Source organism: Enhydra lutris, unplaced genomic scaffold, assembly GCF_002288905.1.
Source record: "Enhydra lutris kenyoni isolate GAN:26980312 unplaced genomic scaffold, ASM228890v2 scaffoldscaffold1, whole genome shotgun sequence".
Taxonomy (NCBI): domain Eukaryota; kingdom Metazoa; phylum Chordata; class Mammalia; order Carnivora; family Mustelidae; genus Enhydra; species Enhydra lutris.
The window spans coordinates 39580752-39600178 of NW_019154085.1; the positions used below are offsets into that span (position 1 = coordinate 39580752).

General features: G+C 54.6%; 1 protein-coding gene across 1 annotated transcript; it reads left to right on the forward strand.

Moving 5' to 3' along the window:
- The first annotated feature begins 3046 nt into the window (after positions 1-3046).
- Positions 3047-7530, forward strand: LOC111143786 (UDP-GlcNAc:betaGal beta-1,3-N-acetylglucosaminyltransferase 7). The gene is made up of 2 exons (XM_022497665.1): positions 3047-3095; positions 5135-7530. The coding sequence occupies exons 1-2, from the start codon at positions 3085-3087 to the stop codon at positions 6321-6323; spliced, it is 1200 nt and encodes a 399-aa protein (XP_022353373.1). The 5' UTR covers positions 3047-3084; the 3' UTR covers positions 6324-7530.
- Positions 7531-19427: the final 11897 nt, after the last annotated feature.

Below are 19427 nucleotides of genomic sequence, written 5' to 3' on the forward strand. Positions count from 1 at the left end.
AGCCTGAGAGGAAGAGGGGATAACCAGTGCCAGGGACCTCTAAGCCACCAGGGCTTGAGACGCTAGCGGCCTACCCAGCTACTCTTCCCGTTCCTCCACCCTCCCTCCAGGCTCCAGACCCTCCTCTCCCCACTCCCAACCCACCCCCCACCTCCCCCACCACCTGGGATGCGAGGGCCCGCCCTTATGGGCAGGGACGGATTCCAGCCCCACCATCCCAGTCCTCAGGGGCCTTGCTCAACCACTCCAGCTGGGGCTGGAGATAATAGTGAGCAGGAATCCGCTGGGCTCTGCCTGCAGGCTTGATAGGTGGCAGGAGCCAGACCTGGCGCTCCTGATAGGACAGGGCCTGGCTGAGCACCCTGCGGGGGAACCTGTCAGAGTGACAGTGAAAGCGGCCCAGGACCCAGGGTCCCGCCGCCTGGCCGCCGCATGCCCCACCCCCACGCCGCAGTCAGGGACCGAGCACTTAATTTTCATCCATTTGCCCAGGCCCAGATCAAATGAGCCCATGAGGATAACCAGCTCCTCTCAGGGGACCCAGTTCCCCCAATAAACACTCAGCTGGCTGTTAGTGGCTTCCCCCTTTTACCTTCTTGTCCTGGTGGGTTCTGGGGCCCCTGGCCTGGGCCAAATGTTGACAATCATAACATCAACAGCAGCCCACCTGTCCTAACGCCACCATGTAGGAGACACTAATCTACCCACTTCGCGTGTGTCATCCCACGTCACCCTGTAGTGGCAGGAAACTGAGGTCTCGAGGGGATAAGCCACCTGACCCTACTGACAGCCCGGAAATGCAGAGCCCTGACCCAACCCCCAGGCCCCTAGAGGCTCCAGTCTGGGCTCCAAACCCCTTCCTGGGGCAGCGGTGTCTGCCCCTCCCTGGCACCTGAGGAAACCCCAAAGCTTCCAGGTCAGGGGTCAGTGCTGAGGTCCCTTGAGATGTCCCAAACCAAGCAGCCCTGTCCCTCTCTCCAGGCCACGCTTGCAGGGTGAAGGGGGAGAACCCAGAAACCTGGGCAGTGGATTGGAGTGCCAGGCCAGCTGGGACAGGCAGCCTATGGGGGTGCGGGTGGCCCTCAGGGGCAGGCAGCCAAGCCAAGGGGGGCTTTTGTCTACTGGTCAGATCTTCCTCCAGCCCTGGTACTTGGAAAGGGCCATTAGAAAGCACTGGCCCCAGGGTTCTTCTCTGGAATTTTACAAGGAAGAACTTGCGCTTTCCCTGAGCAGAGCTTACAACATCCCAGCAAATTCTTAGTGCATCTTGGGTTTTTCCTCCCCTTCCAAGGGGCCCCTGAGCCTTAAAGAAAGAGTTGAGGAGGGACACCTGGGTGGCTCAGTGGGTTTAAGCCTCTGCCTTCGGCTCAGGTCATGATCCGAGGGTCATGGGATTGAGCCCCACATCTGCTCTCTGCTCAGCAGGGAGCCTGCTTCCCCCTCTCCCTCTGCCTGCCTCTCTGCCTACTTGTGATCTCTGTCTGTCAAACAAATAAATAAAATCTTTAAAAGAAAAAGAAAAAGAGTTGAGGAAGCTCCTCGCCTCAGGCTCAGGGTCCAGGAGCCCAGCTCAGTAGGAGAAGCTTCATTAGGCTTCTACCACTGGCCTCTACATTCAGGGACCTCCTGACCTCCCAAGGCATCCCTCAACAGGAAAATACCTCCCTGTCACTGCTGTCCTCCAAGGGCTCAGGGCCTGCCTCTGGAGCCAGGCAGGCCTCCTGGCTTTGTTTACTATGATACCTGGCCCACAGGGCTTTCCCACTCTGGGCACCTCTATTTCCTCCTCTGTAAGGTAAGAATAATAAATGTATGTGCCTCTAGGATTAAGTGATTCGTGGTTGAGCCTAGAATCAGGCTTTGCATATTGTAACTCTTTGATGAATGTTAGCTTTTATTTCTTGGACTGTGAAATGCTTCCATTTCAATTCTCTGGGCATTTTTGAGGTCCTCCTATCAGCTCAGTGATGGGACCTGGACCTGGAACAAAACTACAACAGACACATGGACAACTAGCCAGATCAGCGGAGGTTTTTACCAGTTAGAGGATTCTGGAAGTCACCTAGATAGAAACACCTATCACCCCAGACCCTGCTGGGCCAAGGTTGGCCATCTGTGTTGTACATCTGCTTGAGCCCACTCCCCAGGAAGGGCTGGGTCCCGCACACATGTAAGCAGATTAATAAAGGCTGGGGACAAAAAGGGTTTGAGTGAAGTATTTGCTGATGGTTGAAAAGAGAGGAGGTCGCAGCCAGGCAAGCCCGCCTTCCAATAGTAGTGAGGAGGGCCTCAGGCTGGCTTCCAGAGAAGGCTTCCAGAGCTGTGGCCCTTGACACCGGCAGCCCAGCCTCCTGGGGGCCTCTTCCCCCGGGGACATTGCTCCCCCCAGTCCCTCTTCCCTCTAGACCAGCCCTAGGTAGCTGGCCCGAGGTCCCCAACAGCTGGATGCAAGGAGGTCTGCCTGGGAAGGGGGGAAAAGGAAGAAGGCAGAGGAAAGCAGAAGGGGAAAAGCAAGCCCTGTCCCCCTCTGCCTCCCCCACTTCCGAAGAAAAGTCCCGAATGGGACCAGAGGGAGATGGTGGGGACCTGGGGGCCCCTGGAAGGTGGGCGGTGAGCGGTCTCCGGGCTCACAGGCGTCCAGAGGGACGGACGACCACAGGGAAGCTCCACGGAGCAAACCCAGTAGTCGGGGACGGAAGCGACACTCGCGGGCTCCGAAGTTTCGACTGGGCCACGCCGGGTCGGGCCTCGGGTTCCACCTCCGCGAAATGGGCCACTGGCCACAAAGGGGAGGGCAGGCGGTGCGGCAGAGGGGTGGGACGGCGGGCCGCGCGGCCGAGGGGTGAGAGGGCGGGAGCGCCGAAGGGGTTAACGCACCTGGGCTGCCGCGGCCCCTCCCGGCCCCTCCTTCGTCCGCCGGGAAAAGGAAAGTCGCGGCGGGGGCGCGGCCCGGCCTTCGCTCCCGCCCGCCTCGTCCCGGTCCCCGCCCGCCTCGTCCCGGTCCCCGCCCGCCATCCCCGAGCCGCGGCACCCAGAGCTGCGACCTGCGCGCCCCGCTCCGCCGCCGCCCCGGCCCGGGCCGCCATGTCTCTGTGGTGAGTGGGGTCTCCGCCGGGCCGTCAGGCGGGGGGCCAGGGCGGGGGGCGCGGGGACACCCGGCTCCCTCCCCCCGAGGTCGGGGGTACTCACGGGCGCAGGGGGCGCCGGGCCGCTGCCGGGGACCGGAGGATGATGCCGCGCTCGGTGCTCCGGGACTGGCCTCAGTTTCCCGGGACTGACGGGCTCGGCTGCGGCGGTCGGCATGCCCGGCGGGGAGAGGCGCCCGAACCAGCCGGACGGGGCTGGGTGGGGATCCCGCGGGGCCCGTGCGCGCTGCCCTCGCCGGCGGCCCCTCGGCTCCCCCGGGCCCGGGCCCCTCGGCACCCGGATCCCACGCGGGACTCCGAGCTTTGGGGACCCAAGGGCTCTCCGGGAAGCTGGGTCCCGTCCCCCATTCCGAGGACCTCCTGCGTCCTGGGCGACCCCTGTCCCCTACCACACCCGCGAGGGGCTCTCCTTTCTCCAGGGGAGCTAGAGCCTCCGGTCCCCCATCTCTCCCCCTCTCCCTTTCTCCTTCCTCCGCTGCGGGACTTTTGTCCTACAAATGGAGTGGGGCGGTGCAGGTGGACCGGCCTGGAGCGGAGAGACACCTCCGCCGCATCCCCCTCCCCTGGGGTGACCCCCCTCAACTTCCTCCAGTCTGGACCTCCCTAACTGGGGGGAAGGGGTGATTCGCTCAAACCCCCAGGAGACCCTGACCCCGGAATATTCTACTCCTCTTTGGGAGGGTCGAGTTTCCGTTTCCAAACCACCCCCCACTCCAGCACCTGGGATGACCCAGTCTTCCCCCAATGGCATACACCAGGAATCCCTGGGACCCCATGGGAAAATGTCACTCCAGGGGACTCCACATTCACTTGCCCTGGGTGCCTGCACCTTCAACCAGCCAGTCCTGAGGGCCACCCCAGTCTTCTCCAGAGCCCCTGTGACGTACTTTGCAGTCTTTCTTCTGTTAGACCCGGCCCTGCAGCTCCCCCCTGGGGATCCGGGCTGTCTCCTTGGCCTGGTCCCGAGAGGCCACACTTCTAGCCTGCCTCTTCCACAATAGCCCCCAGCCCTTGTGTTTCAGCAAGAGAGACCCGGGCTGAAGGCCTGGCCACCTCCAGAGTGTGAGCTGAGGACAGAGGATCCTCGGAAGCCCCCCTCCCCGCTGCCTCTGCCCTGGGTCTGCCAGCACCTCCTGCAAAAGGCTTTAATTTCTTCTTCTGAAATAGGTGTGGTAGGGGGTATCTGGGCAAGGAGAGTCCCTGAAAAATAAAATCCGAATGTGTCCCCTTCCCATGTAGAGCTGGGGGAACTTCTCTCTCCAAGTGGGATGTTAAGACAGTGGGGCCCGGTGTCGGTCGTGCCAGGAGCCGCCTGCCCCCTTCTCAGGCCTCCAACAGCCATGTGGGCAGTACTGCATTGGGTTGGACGGACAGGATGGAAGGAGAAGGGACAGGCTTCTTCGGGTCCCACATTAAAGACTGTCCCCAATGTCCCCCCAGGTTATTGAGCTCCGCGGCTGTAGAGCAAGTCCTGTGTCTGCCCCTCCCAATGTTTCCCCCAGCCCAAGTTTCACCCCAAAGCTTCACCCCAGTGGTTCACCAGGTTTGGACAGGGAAATGAAAGCAAACAGGGTGGCTTGCTGGGGTTGGGGAAAAAGCAGAAATCTCTACCAGAGGTCGTCCTCAGAGACTCACAGCATTCCCGGGACTACACACCCACTGGGAGTGGGACTCCTGAGATAGTGCTCTCACTCCTTGTTATCCTTATTGAGGGGGAAAAAGAAATCACGGTTTGGAGACTGTAAGGGGGACCCACTCAGAGTCATTTCTCTTGTACGTGGGTCCCTGGGTCCTGGCAAGGAGGCAGGGCAGGGAGGGAGAGGAAGCAGGCCTCTCCTCTAACCACTGGGGGGGGTCACATGACTTGAGTCTGTGCTCCCTCTGCAGCTCCCAACAAATCACAGGGTACTCATCCTTTCCTCTCTCCTCCATGCCACTGTCTATTCCCACCCCTCTATCCCCTCTCCACCCCCCGACCCTGCCCCCAGGAAGAAAACAGTCTACAAGAGCGTGTGCCTGTCCCTGGCCCTGCTTGTGGCCGTAACAGTATTCCAGCGCAATCTAACCCCCCACCAGTTTCTGCAAGAGCCCCCACCGCCCACCCAGGAGCCACAGAAGGCCCAGAACCCCAGTGGACACCTGGTGAACCCCAACAGCTTCTGGAAGAACCCCAAGGATGTGGCTGCACCAACGCCCATGGCCCCACGAGGGCCCCAGACTTGGGACGTCAGCACCACTAACTGCTCAGCCAACCTCAACCTGACTCACCAGCCCTGGTTCCAGGGCCTGGAGCCCCATTTCCGGCAGTTTCTGACCTACCGGCACTGCCGCTACTTCCCCATGCTGCTGAACCACCCAGAGAAGTGCCGTGGCACTGTCTACCTGCTGGTGGTGGTCAAGTCGGTCATCACGCAGCATGACCGCCGTGAGGCCATCCGCCAGACCTGGGGCCTGGAGCAGGAGCTGGGGAGCCGCGGCGCTGTGCGCACCCTCTTCCTGCTGGGCACGGCCTCCAAGCAAGAGGAGCGCGCCCACTACCAGCAGCTGCTGGCCTACGAAGACCGGCTGTACGGCGACATCCTGCAGTGGGACTTCTTGGACAGCTTCTTCAACCTGACCCTCAAGGAGATCCACTTCCTCAAGTGGTTTGACATCTACTGCCCCCATGTCCAGTTCATCTTCAAGGGCGACGACGACGTCTTTGTCAACCCCACCAACCTGCTAGAGTTTCTGGCCGACCGGCAGCCGCAGGAGGACCTGTTCGTGGGTGATGTCCTGCAGCATGCCCGGCCCATCCGCAAGAAAGACAACAAGTACTACATCCCGGGGGTCCTGTACAGCAAGCCCAGCTACCCGCCGTACGCGGGCGGGGGCGGCTTCCTCATGGCCGGCGGCCTGGCCCGGCGCCTGCACCGCGCCTGCGACACCCTGGAGCTGTACCCCATCGACGACGTCTTCCTGGGCATGTGTCTGGAGGTGCTGAGCGTGCAGCCCACGGCCCACGAGGGCTTCAAGACGTTCGGCATCTCCCGGAACCGCAACAGCCGCATGAACAAGGAGCCCTGCTTCTTCCGCTCCATGCTGGTGGTGCACAAGCTGCTGCCCGCCGAGCTGCTGGCCATGTGGGGGCTGGTGCACGGCAACCTCACCTGCGCCCGCAAGCTGCAGGTGCTCTGACAGCGGCCAGACCCCCGAAGGGGCGGGGCCGCGCGTTCTTGAGCGCCCCCCGGCGGCATGGGGCTGGAGCTGCAATGTCCGGGGCAGAGATTGTGGTTCCCTGCCCCCCCACCGCCGCAGGGAGGTGGGGTGGGGGGAGCATGGGGCTTTGCGGGCCCCTGGGCGTGATGGGGCGTGGTGAGCCGGAAGGGGCCCTCATTGCGTGGACCTTACCCAGAAAGTGGTCCTTCCCCACCTGCGGAAGATCATCTTGGGAGCAAGGCCGGTGGCCTCTGGTAGCCCTCCTAACCTGGGTTCTCTGCTGGGCTCCCTGTGACCTGGGGGGAGGCCCTGGTGACCTCTGAAGGAACCCCGTGCTCAGGTACCCGGGTTAGGCCTGGCCCTGGATGGGACAGGGGTGGCCCTTTCGTCTTCACAGAGAAGATTCTCCATCTCCCGTGAAATGCCTCAGTCTCCCCCACAGGCCCAGGCAGCCCTTTCAGGAGAAGCTCAACCCTGTGCAGGCTCACAGGCCCCTCCGCTGCCCACCCCCCTCTGCAGCCCATGCCCCTGGGCCTCTAGGAGATGGAAGCTCGCAAGGCCTTCAGCAACAACTCCCCCCCTCCCCCACCCAGCACCACAAGACCTGCCTGGAGTTGCTGCTTGGTTTGCTCCCGGCTGTGTCCTGTGATGCTCCATCCACCCCATCTGGAAGCGCGGCTGGCCGCCCTGACTACCTCAGCAATGCTCCGAACCTCCGGATGGGCTGCAGCGCCCCCTCCCCAACCCAGGGCCAGAGAGCAGTGCTCCAGCCCCTGCAGTCCTGGTGCTGCCCAGCCCTCTGAGGGGCGGGTGCGGTGCCCCCGAGGCCTGGCTCCCCACCCGGAAACCAGCCTGTTTGGCCCTGGAGATGGACATTCCTCTATTACTGTGAAGTTTTATTTATGAAGAATTTGGAGGGAGAGAGTGCCAGGCCTCGGGAGATGGTGGTGTTCCTCCTCTCCCTTCCTCATTCCAACAAGATACCACCTCTGCGGCCATTCACCCCCCAACCCAGGACACCCCCACGCCTGTTCCAGTCCCCCTCCGGAACCCTGCCCTCCCTGCCTGCCTACTTCTCCAGGGCCTGAGCAGACCAACATGGGCCCCCCTAAAGGGATGGAGTGAACCCTCAGGCGTCCTTGGGCATAGGCGCAAAAGGACGCCCCCTCACATCAGTGGGGAGGCACCGAGGAAGAGATTGAGGGATCGACTCTACTTTCTCAATAAAAAGGGGCTGGTTTTTTTCTGGTGTGCGACTTTCTGTCACCATCTCCATCAGAGAGAGTCTGGGGCCGGGGTTACCAGAGATTTCTGAAGACACAGCTTGTTCCTTGCTTTTGGCCGGTGGGCGCACAAGGACACCTTGAAGGGCTTTAGAGGGTTGTGGGTGCCAGGATTAAAGCAGACACCACAGGGGCCAGAGTCTGGAGAGCTGCCCCCCAGAGGAGGCGGTGTGGGGGAGAAACAGGGCAGCTAACGGTGCATTCCCGGGGAGCCTGATGTTATAGTGGGTGGGGGTGGGTTCCCTGATGTCCCTCAGTCAACCTGGAAGCGTTGACAAGCTTGACAAGAAGCACCGAAACAGCAGCTCAGTGGGGTCCAGGGCTGGGAGTCGAAGGGGACTGCCATGTCTGGGGAGCCTTGGCCTAAGTTGCTCACTTCCAGCGTGGGGAGAACAGCTATCCCAGAAGAGTCACTGGGAACAGAGTGAGCAAGCCGGCAGCTCCCCGCCTGTGCCCAGCTCGAAGCATCACGGAGTAGGGCAGATGCCCCCAGATGTCTACACTGGGTCTCTCCTTCAGGGAAGTGAAAGGAAGGGCTGGGTCCTCATATAATCTTAGAGGGCAGAAGGGGGCCTGAGACTAAATGGCAGGGGGTCCAGGGTCAGTGCTGGGTTCAGTTGTGCCCTGAGGGATGAACAAGGAGGCAGAAGGGAGGACTTCTCATACAAAGGCTGGAGGAGGCAGGTGCAAGGCTGAATCGGAAAAGAGCTCCTCCCCAGGGGTGGGGGGTCGTGGGAGGGTGTTTGGGCCCCGGTGTGAGAAGGCACAGGAGCCCCTGAGGGAGGCAGGGACTGTGAGGCCTTCTGGTTTTCGGGAAGGTGTTCAGACTTGATCCTCAGAGAGCAATGGGGCAAGGAGCAGGGGCCCTGGATGAGCACCCCTTCCTCGGGGCTCACTGGGCCCCTTGAACTAGGAGCTCTCAGCAGAGAGACTGCACATTCCCAGCGTGGAAACTGCCTCAGCCTCAGCATCAGGCCCCATGGGCAGCCTTGCTCCCGAGTCCATTTCAGATCTCAGGACCCAGGCCTGGGCTGTCAGAGCTGGCAGAGGGGTGGGGTGCTGGCATTAGCTCCCCAGAAGGAAGGGAGGAAGGTCAGGGAGCCCACCAAAGGGGACCCGTGTAACTGGCACCCCCAGCACAGGGTGGAGAGCAGGCTTCAGCCCTGGGCCTGACACTTCACCTCCGTCTTAAAGGAGGAGTGGCACTCCCGTGGTAGACGGGGAAGGACGGTCCCCAGGCCAGGAACGTGTGCAACAGCCCAGAAGTGAGTGAGAACACTGGGACATCAGGAGAAGCGCCTGCTGCCTGGTGTGGACAGTGTAGAGATGGGAGGGCCAGGGATGGGGTTGTCCCGGTAAAAAGGCTTGGCTGGCTAAAGCTTAGGATGCCTTCTGCAGGCCCTGAGGACTCATCCCAGCTACCAGAGCCAGAAACAAGATCAGATGGGAACCCTAGAAACATGCCCTTGACCCCAGACCCCATTGTGGGGCATGGGGAGGCAGCCAGTCCCAGGCCCCAGGAACATCAGCTGGGAACTTGGAACATGAGCCCAAGTCCTCCCCACCACTCTCCCCGGCTCCTCTCCCTGGGAATAGGGCTTCACAAAAGAAGGGGCTAGTGACTGGGAAAATTGCGGAGACCCTTTCATCCAGCTGGCCCTCGTTTCCTCCATCTGCCTGGGAGGCTGGCACCAAGGAGGGTGACCTTGGCCTTTCTAAGGGCTGCTGCTGATCATTTTGGGTAACAGAAACAAAGGCCTTTCGGGTCTTACAATCTTGCTTCCCAGTAACAATGATAGCAAAGGCCATTTTATGGAACTTATTCAATTTGCCTGGCATTTCACATGTGGCACGGGCATGACTTTCACTGAGGGTACAAACACAGATATATTTTAATGTTTCTCATTGAGTGTTGGAGTCCGAGTCCCTCCTGTACCCCTGTTGGCAGAAAATTGAAGTAGAATATGACACTCCAAGGGGCACCTGGATGGCTCAGTGGGTTAAAGCCTCTGCCATCGGCTCAGGTCATGATCTCAGGGTCCTGGGATCGAGCCCCACATCGGGCTCTCTGCTCAGTGGGGAGCCTGCTTCCTCCTCTCTGCCTGCCTCTCTGCCTACTTGTGATCTCTGTCTGTCAAATAAATAAATAAATAATCTTAAAAGAAAAAAAAAAGAATATGATACTCCAAAATATGTTTCTTTGGCATGAGAATTATCTTGAGCTGGTTATTTTTAAGAAACAGCAGACGCGGGGCACCTGGGTGGCTCAGTGGGTTAAGCCTCTGCCTTCGGCTCAGGTCATGATCTCAGGGTCCTGGGATCAAGCCCCGCATCGGGCTCTCTGCTCAGCGGTGAGCCTGCTTCCTCCTCTCTCTGCCTGCCTCTCTGCCTACTTGTGATCTCTCTCTCTCTCTCTCTCTCTCTCTGTCAAATAAATAAATAAATCTTTAAAAAAAAAAAGAAACAGCAGACGCAGGAGAAGCTCTGAAAACTGAGTTAGATGTGACCATTTTTTAAAAAAAGATTTTATTTATTTATTTAACAGAGATCACAAGTGGGCAGAGAGGCAGGCAGAGAGAGAGGGGGAAACGGGCTCCCTGCTGAGCAGAGAGCTAGATTTGAGGGACTCAATCCCAGACCCTGAGATCATGACCTGAGCCGAAAGCAGAGGCTTAACCCACTGAGCCACCCAGGTGCCCCTAGATGTGACCCTTTTGTAAGGGACATTGAAACTTGTAAAAGAAATCTCCATTTGGGTCTCCCTCTCTATGCGGGGAAGAGGAGGATGGGGAAGCATCAATGCAGAAGGCAGGGTCTGAAATCCCATAAGTGACTACCCCCCCAACACACGTATACACATACACACACACACACACACACACACACACACACTCTCTCTCTCTCTCTCTCTCTCTCTCTCTCCACCCCACATCCACCCATCAATGGTGGCTTCCTCCATTTTACAGAGTTTGACTCTGTTTTCCTGGGTATCACCCATGCATACAGGAGGTGTACATGTCGCTAAGCGTCTGTCTTTTAGTCCAGGGAGGTCTCAGAAAAATTACTTTTTCCTGCCTCTTGGAGCCCACTCACTACCAAACTGTACTGAACTTCCAAGGCTTCCAAAGTGCCAAGGCCCCATGTCCGGCAATTCAGGAAAGACTGGGATCCGCCCTCTTCAGCTGTTGCCTGTCTGTCCACACGGTGGCGCTGTGGAACGTGGGACGGCGCAGTTCCGCGCGTTCTTAGAGGCTGCCTTTCGGGCACAAGCTGTAGAGGGGCCCACAATTCACACACAAAGAGGTCCTTCTCTTAACCATGACATTAAATTTTAGTCCATCCTCAACCTGATCCTGGGGAGCAGGCTGACAGGGAGAAGGATCTCAAAGGCCCTGGGCTTCAAATAGAAGCCACCAGCTTCGTCCCCACTCTCGTCTTCGTCCCCACTTTGTCCCCAGCCACCAGCTCTGCTTTCCAAAGGGATGTGCCGAGGGGTAGCCATGGGTGCCACAGAAGAGCACTCAAAGAACCCTAGCCTAAACAAAGAAAGCCGGTTTCCAGGTGACTTACTCTGTCCTGTCAGGCTGAGAAGCAGCGGGGAGGGAAGCTTCTGGAACCCCCTTATATGCCACAGTCAAGTGAAGAAACAGAGGCTCCCAGAAGAAGGGTCCCACAGCTACGTTCTGACAGAGCAGGACTTGAACTTAAGTCTGTGCTCCTTAACCCGTCAACCTACAGTCTCCCAAGAGCTGCAAGCTCTCCTTTTTCCCTCAGTAGTAACTTCCGGGTGTATTTGTGGATTTTTGCCCCCAAACCCAAAGAGTAGAAACATGTTACATCCAGTGACTGATTTGAAATCTAATATTTTGGTGTTTGGGGGAGCCCAGCAGTATTAGCACTGTAAAGAAAAAAAAATTTTTTTCCCCAGATAGTTACTTAAAATATTACAAAGAAAAACTTGTTTCAAAAATACACTAAGCTTTAAAGCACAACCCCCAAGCTGTCTGCTCCTAGCGCAGTTCATTCTCCGTGAGCTATTTTACACCTTTTCTAAATTGCAGGTTCTAGTGGCTAGGGAAACAGGTGGCCCCAGGAGCTGCCAGTGACTTCTCTCCCCCCCTGTGGAAAAACCAGTTTTGCCTCCGCTTGGAATTCAATTCCTTCACTCCATATAAATTTGTGCTTTTTAACGTCTCCTGTGAACCTGCTGTTGCATCTGCTTGCCCTCAGGTGAATAAAATACATTTTACCTCAAGGTCATTTTCGTATCTGTACAAATTATAACATTTAAATCTTTCTTAAGATTCTTTTAACTATTGTTTTTATATCAAAACGAACATAGACATATAATGGGGTGGAATGCCATTTTTGCATGTATTTCTACGACAAAATTCACCTCCTGGGACCAATTTTACACCTTGCAGGCGAGGCCACGCACCCAACTCAGTCCCTTCCGACGGGACGCAAGCCCCACACCTCGACTCAAGTCCCTGAGGAAAAGCTCCCCACGGAGCTTTGAAAAATGCCCTCGTCCAGGTCCGCACCCAGGCTGGTTACTTGCGACCCTCCGGAGGGGGCGCGAGTCCAAGTATTTTAAACAGGTTCCCCCGCTGCTCGGGGAAGCGGCCCAGCGGGGAAACCAGCGGCCCGGGCGGGGATTTACTGACCCTTTAGGGCAGCAGGGGACCTATCAGGAATCTCCTCGGGCTTTATTTTAATCCGAATCTAGCAGGAATGCCCGGAATTCTTGCCCCCGCCCCTAGGCTGGGCAACTGCCCCCCGAGGGCTTGTAATCGCGGTTCCGGAAGGAGGGGCTGGAGGGCGCGGCGTCCGAGGGCGGTCAGCCTGATCTGCGCCCCAGAGGCCATCCCTGAACAGCCCCAGGCTTTAGTGGTGACAGTTGCAATTTGCCGTCGGGGCGGGGCGGGGCAGTGGCGGGGGGGATGCGGGGCGGAAGGTGGTGAGTGGTGGTAGAATTCGCCGAATCCGGGGGGTCTGGCGCGGCGCACCTGCGGACCCGCAGCTCCGCAGCCGTGGAGGACGAGGTGGGGGCGGCGCCCTTCCCTCTTGGAGCCTGATGGGGCGGGGCCCCGCAGGGACCGAGAGCGCGGGGCGGGGCGGGGCGGGAGGGCCAGAGGGAGTCCTCGGATCCCCGGCTGTCCCGAGAGTGGGCGGGGAGCGCCCTCTACTGACCACGTAGGAGAGCGTGACGATAGGAGAGGAGGGAGGATTGGAGCTGGTTTTGTGGAAATCTGTAACTTGCCTTACTGGGACCCCAAATCCCCACCAAACTGTTTAACAGGAATTGTTTGCTGGTAGTGGGATTCCCTGGGGTTTGTTCTTTTCTTTTGGCGTATCTGTATAAGGCTTTTTTTTTTTTAACTTCAAGATTTATTTATTCTAGAGAGAAAGAGCGCGAGCACGTGAGCAGGGCTAGGGGCAGAGGGGGAGGAAGACAAGCCGACTCCCCTCTGAGCGGAAATTCAGAATCAGACTTAACCCAGGCGCCCCTGTACAAGGCTCTCTACCATGATCGTGTCTCACCGAGCTGAGAGGCACAGTTGAGGAGGCAGAAGTGTGCCAACATTCGGACAGACGTGGTGGCTTCGAGGTCCTCTGGGCCACCTTAGGGAGGCTCTTTCAGGGGAAGGGGGACTTACTCTTGCTTTAGCCACCGAAGAGATGAGTGCAGCCCCTCCACGGAAATCGCTGGCCTCCCCACCCTCCCGGGCCTTCTGAGGTCTGAACGAAGGTCTTGGAAAATCAGGGCAGAGTTTGCTGTCCTTGTCATTGTTTAGCGTCTGAGCCCTTTCAGACGGGATGCAGTACTCTAATTTTTATATTAAAGCTAACACTGGGTATAACCAGCGTTGGTCAGGGTATGTTTGGTTGCAAGTGACATAAAATTCAGCTCAAATCAAACACCATGGGCCTCCTGTGGCAGGCTTCATCTGATCTGGCTGCTCAGCCGGGAGAGACAAGGGTAGTGGCCCCTGGCTGAAGCAGGGCTACCCTAGGTGATCCCAAGAGATCTGCACTCAAGCCACTGGGAGGCCAAAGCTCAGCACTGCTGCCCCCAAAAGCCAGGCCCGTGGTCTGGGAAGACGGAGGCAGGTCGCCAAACAGCCAACCATCCACGACAGCCACCTGTAGCTAACTAAAACCAGCTCCAGGTGAAAGGCAGGACTCCCCTCTCACCTAGACCTGATCTAACGTTTCTTGCTAGATTTGTTTTATGTAATTTAAAGCTGTGCTGTTTGGCACTTGAAAAATAGAAGTTTCTCATAAAATGTATCTTGTATCACGAAGAGCCATTATGCAGGACAGTATGCCTATCTCTCTCTCTCTCTCTCTCTCTCACACACACACACACACACACACACACACCCTGCCCCCACCCCATGGACATCCTGCCTGCTCCCCAGGAACCTGTGCCTGTGATGAGACATCGCCCCTGTAATTCTGTTGCACCTTATGGCCCAGTGGACCTTAAGACTGGGTGATTATCCAGGTGAGCCTAATCTAATCCCATAGCCCTTCAAAGCAGGGAGCTTTCCCTGGCCAGGGGCAGAAGGAGAAGTCAGAGTGACTGAAAGCTGGCAGAGGATTCCAGATGCCATTGCAGACTTAAAGATGGAAGGGCTAAGTGACCAAGAATGGGGGCAACTTCCAGAAGCTGAAAGCAGCCCCTGGTGGCGAGCCAGCAAGGAAATGGGGACTTTGGTCCGACAACTGCAAGGAGCTGAATTCTGCCAGTAACAGAAATAAGCTTGGGGCGGGAGCCCGAGTTTCAGATGAGAACGCAACGAGCCAACACCTTGACTGCGGCATTAGCAGAGGACCTGGACATCCTGCACCGGTCCAGCTGTTGCCCAAAACACAAAAGTAGTGAGAGTCTGTCACATACTAAATAGTGTGATTTTTTTAAAAGTGTGATTAAATACACAGCCCAGAATAAAGTAAATGGACAAAAATTAAAGATACCAAAGATGCCACACTTTCATGAATAAGATTGAATCAAAGATCCGTACGGAACTCTGTACCACGCACAGCCTTTACCTTCCTTCTGCACATGAAACTTTCACCACGTATGTGTATTAAGAGGAAAGAAAACACATAACGAAGAAATAATAATAATAATAAAAGAAAGAGGGGCGCCTGGGTGGCTCAGTGGGTTGAAGCCTCTGCCTTCGGCTCAGGTCATGATCTCAGGGTCCTGGGATCGAGCCCCGCATCGGGCTCTCTGCTCAGCGGGGAGCCTGCTTCCCACTCTCTCTCTCTGCCTGCCTCTCTGCCTACTTGTGATCTCTGTCAAATAAATAAGTAAAATCTTTTAAAAAAATAATAAAAGAAAGAAAACACCAAATTTTCTCCAAAGCAGAAATTCGACAGACCAAACGCTAGGTCCGTGATACAATAAACCAGAAAATACCCTCAAAAAGTAAAGCAAACAACAAGAATATTGACAAGAGATGGGCAGGGGGAGAAGAAAAACAATGACAACAATCCTAGCCTCTTTCTTAAGTAACTGTCAAGTCAAAAAGAAAATAGAGGGGCACCTGGGTGGCTCAGTCGGTTAAGTGTCTGCCTTCCGCTTAGGTCATGATCTCCAGGTCCTGAATTGAGTCCCACTTTGGGCTCCCTGTTCAGCAGGAAGTCTGCTTCTGTCTGTCTGTCTGTCTCTCTCTGTCCCTCTGCCTCTCCCCACTGCTCGTTCTCTCTCTCAAATAAATAAATAAAATCTTAAAAAAAGAGAAAATAGAAACTATAATGGCCGATTGTTTTGAATTAGGAATACCATATCATTATGGGATGATACCAACTTATCTCACTATGATTTCAAAGGTGTTAAGTGTCAGGACTTGGTCCAAAAGCAGTGACTGTTGAATACTGTAAAATTTAACAACTTTAGATGTATTCATTTTTGTAAGAAAAAAATAATATAAATAACTGATCTAACATTTCAACTCAAAATTTCAGGGAGAGAACTGTAAAACAGATTCAAGCAAAGCCAGAAGAAGGAAATCATAGAGGCATCATAAAGATGAATGTTAAATTTGGTGAATGTGAAAGTAGTAAAATTGATAAAGAAATCCAAAAGTAGATTTTTTTAAAAGATTTATTTATTTATTTATTAAAGATTTTATTTATTTATTTGACAGACAGAGATCACAAGTAGGCAGAGAGGGGTGGGGAAACAGGCTCCCTGCTGAGCAGAGAGCCTGACGCTGGATCCCAGGACTCTGGGATCAAGACCAGAGCCTAAGGCAGATGCTTAATGACTGAGCCACCCAGGTGCCCCAAAGGTAGATTCTTTTTTTTTTTTTTTTTAAGATTTTATTTATTTATTTGACAGACAGAGATCACAAGTAGGCAGAGAGGCAGGCAGAGAGAGAGAGAGAGGAGGAAGCAGGCTCTCCGCCGAGCAGAGAGCCCAATGCAGGGCTCTATCCCAGGACCCTGAGATCATGACCTGAGCTGAAGGCAGAGGCTTTAACCCACTGAGCCATCCAGGCACCCCCACAAAGGTAGATTCTTAAACAAAAAAAAGAAAGCACTAGATCTATGCCAAACTTAATAAAAGGTGAGAAAATTCAAATATAATTAGCAAGTTGAGGTAGTTAATGCAGATTATAATGTAAAATTAGAAGAATTACAATTCCCATAGGAATATGTGAATAGATTTTTAAATCTTGTTGAAAACTATGGTTCAAACTAATAAAAGAAACAGATTCAAAAAACCAAAAATCTTTATGTTCCTACAAGGAAGGAAGAACTTGAAAGCACCATCAAAGAATCAACTTCCCGGAGTCTCTGGGATCCTTTGGGCAGTAAGTTCTTTCAGACTCCAAAGAAACAAGTCGCTCCAGCCTATGTAAGCCACGACAAAGGACAAACTCCCCAACTCCTTGTATGAAGTTAGTATAAGCTGGTTGCCAAACCCAGCAGAAAGGGCATGGCTGCCTGGCCCGGGACTCCTGCAGGCTGCGCACGGTCAGAAGCCCCGTCCATGGGGTGCCTGGGTGGCTCAGTTGTTGGGCATCTGCCTTTGGCTCAGGTCATGATCCCAGGGTCCTGGGATTGAGCCTCGAGTCAGGCTCCCTGCTTGGCAGGGAGCCTGTTTCACCCTCTCCCACTCCCCCTGTTTGTATGCCCTCTCTTGCTGTCTCTCTCTTTGTCAAATAAATAAATAAAATCTTTAAAAAAAAAAAAAAAAAAAAAACCATCCTGCTCCTGAATTTGAACTACCAGGTACTTGCTCTCCCATTTGTCCCTAAATCCTCTTGATCAATAGTCCTCCTTATCCAGGGAAGACCCAGCCTTCACTTTATCTCTGGGGCCCCCAAGGGGCTGGTGTTCTGGACCATTCTCACCAAAGCTGGATTTTCTTGCTGTCTTCCTCGAGACTCTTATTGACTTAAACACGACTAACCTATTCACCCTCCTCCCTGTGCCCACAGTGCCACAGAGTGCCTCTGACTCCTGGGCATTGCTGACAGGCTAGGGACCAGAAGGCTCCCTTGGGGACCTTCTGCAAGCTAGGGTTGCCGCTGTTGGGTCTCTGCTAGAGAGAGTGGACTAGGCAGCGTCCATCCTTCCCCTTATGGAGATTGTCACTGCTCCCCTACACACACACACACACACACACACACACACACACACACACACCCCTCTCAGTCCACCCTGCAGCTTTCACACCAGCACCTCTCTATCTGCACCTGAGACACATCTCCCCTTCTCATATCCTATTCTCTTACCAGAGTAGTGGGTCTCACAGTAAGATTTCTCAAGTCCCTGGAAGAATATGGTTCTTTCAGTTTTGCCCCAAAGACTTCCCCTAGTCCGTTTGCAGTCACTGGTAAGTGGTAGGAACCCAACTGCAAACTAGGTCAAGAAAAAAAGAACTTTTCCTGGATGTAGCAGATCTCTAGAGCTTCAGGCATGGCTGGGTCCAGGCGCTTAAATGATTGTTGGGTTTTTTTTTCACCTATTAGCTTTTTTTTTTCTTTTCTTTTTTAAAAGATTTATTTTTGTATTTGACAGACAGAGATCCCAAGTAGGCAGAGAGGCAGGCAAAGAGAGAGGAGGAAGCAGGCTCCCCGCTGAGCAGAGAGCCCGATGTGGGGCTCGATCCCAGGACCCTGAGGTCATGACCTGAGCCAAAGGCAGAGGCTTTAACCCACTGAGCCACCCAGGTGCCCCCCTGTTAGCTTTTCTTTTCTCTAAGTCGATTTGATTCTCTAGCAGGCAGCTTCAGACTTAGGTGGTCTTTCCAGATCATACTCCCAAAAGTAAAAAAAAAAGTAAACAGAAAGTTAGGTGTCCCCAGAAGAAGAAAACTTTCATGACACAAGAGAAGTCATTTTAGACCCCCAGCTATTTCCCGTAATTTATGCCCTTCTCACCCAAACGCCCTTCTTGAAGAACTTCCTAGGAGGTGTCAGAATTGCAAGAAAGGCAAAAAACAAAAAAACAAAAACAAAAACAAAAAACAAAAACAAAAAAAGCAAAACCTCAGTAGTTAAGGATTTAAAAGGAATGCAAAAACTAACATTCTCTACCAGGCCAGGAAATAGCGTTACCATACCAGAGACAATCAGTGGTAAAACTCCCATTGCTGTTTCAGAGGTAAGCAAGGCCCTGCATTCCTTACCCAAGATAAGGACCCCAAGACTCTGTCCAGTTTATTCCAGCTCTCCGCTCTTGGAGCTTGCCCATAGCCCCTTCTCCTTGTCCAACTGTTACCTCTGCCCAAAGAAGAGGTAAAATCTCCACCCAAGAAGGCTCACAAAGTCATTAACATAACATCCTATGTCTATGCACGTTTCCTTAAGACGCATGCGCGACCTTGTGCCGGCCTCCACCCACGATGACAAAGCTCCCCTTTCTAAACGTTCATCCTTCGCCCCTACTCAAGGAGTCACGGCTTGGGAAGCTATTCCCCCTCCTCATCTCCTTATTTGCGACAAATAGTTGTTCCTTTATGTGTGACAGCTCCTTATAGTGTAGCCCACCGGTACTTCCCCAAGGAGCCAAAATACATTAGTTTAGTTACAAAATGAGTATCTTTGTGATATTTCTGGCAAAAATTCAAGGAGAGATCCTCATGAGACTGGCATGTGTCATAAGCCTAAGCCAGAAGCAATGTTTATGGTGAAGAGAATGCAGTCCGCTGAGCAGGACATCACTGAGGGCTGGGGGAAAGGCAGAGGTAGGTGAGCAGGGAGCCCGCCCTGGGACTGGATCCCAGGACTCTGGGATCGCAGCCTGAGTCAAAAGCAGATGCTTAACCAACTGAGTCACCCAGGTGCCCCAGCACCACTAGATATGTTTTAATTGGAAAATCAAGGGAGAGAATCAAGCATGTGTTCTGTCTCTGCGGTAGGAACTGTACCTCAGGATAACCAAAGAGTCTGGGAGAAAAAGTTCCTTGTAGACTTCCAGTTAATAAATAAGGAACAAATAGTAGAATTAGAATATCATGATTTTGTGAGTCATGAAAAAATGGATCTAATATGATCATCAGCGGCTGTCTAAACTAAGGAAACACCGATGTGGTCGCCTACAATGGCTAGACCAGGCAGGCTAGCAACAGCTGACTCCACTGATGGATCTTGATATCCTAAGAGAGACAACCAGGTGGGGTGTCTCTGCGTGTGATGCGGTAGGGAGTGTCCATCCAAATGCTGCTCAGGTTTGCTTCGCCCTTAGGACTGCAGCAGGCATTCCCCCAGCCGCTGAAGTGCAGTCTGGTCTGCGGCTGACACCTGGATCCCTTCTTGCAGGTGTTGGGTCGGTT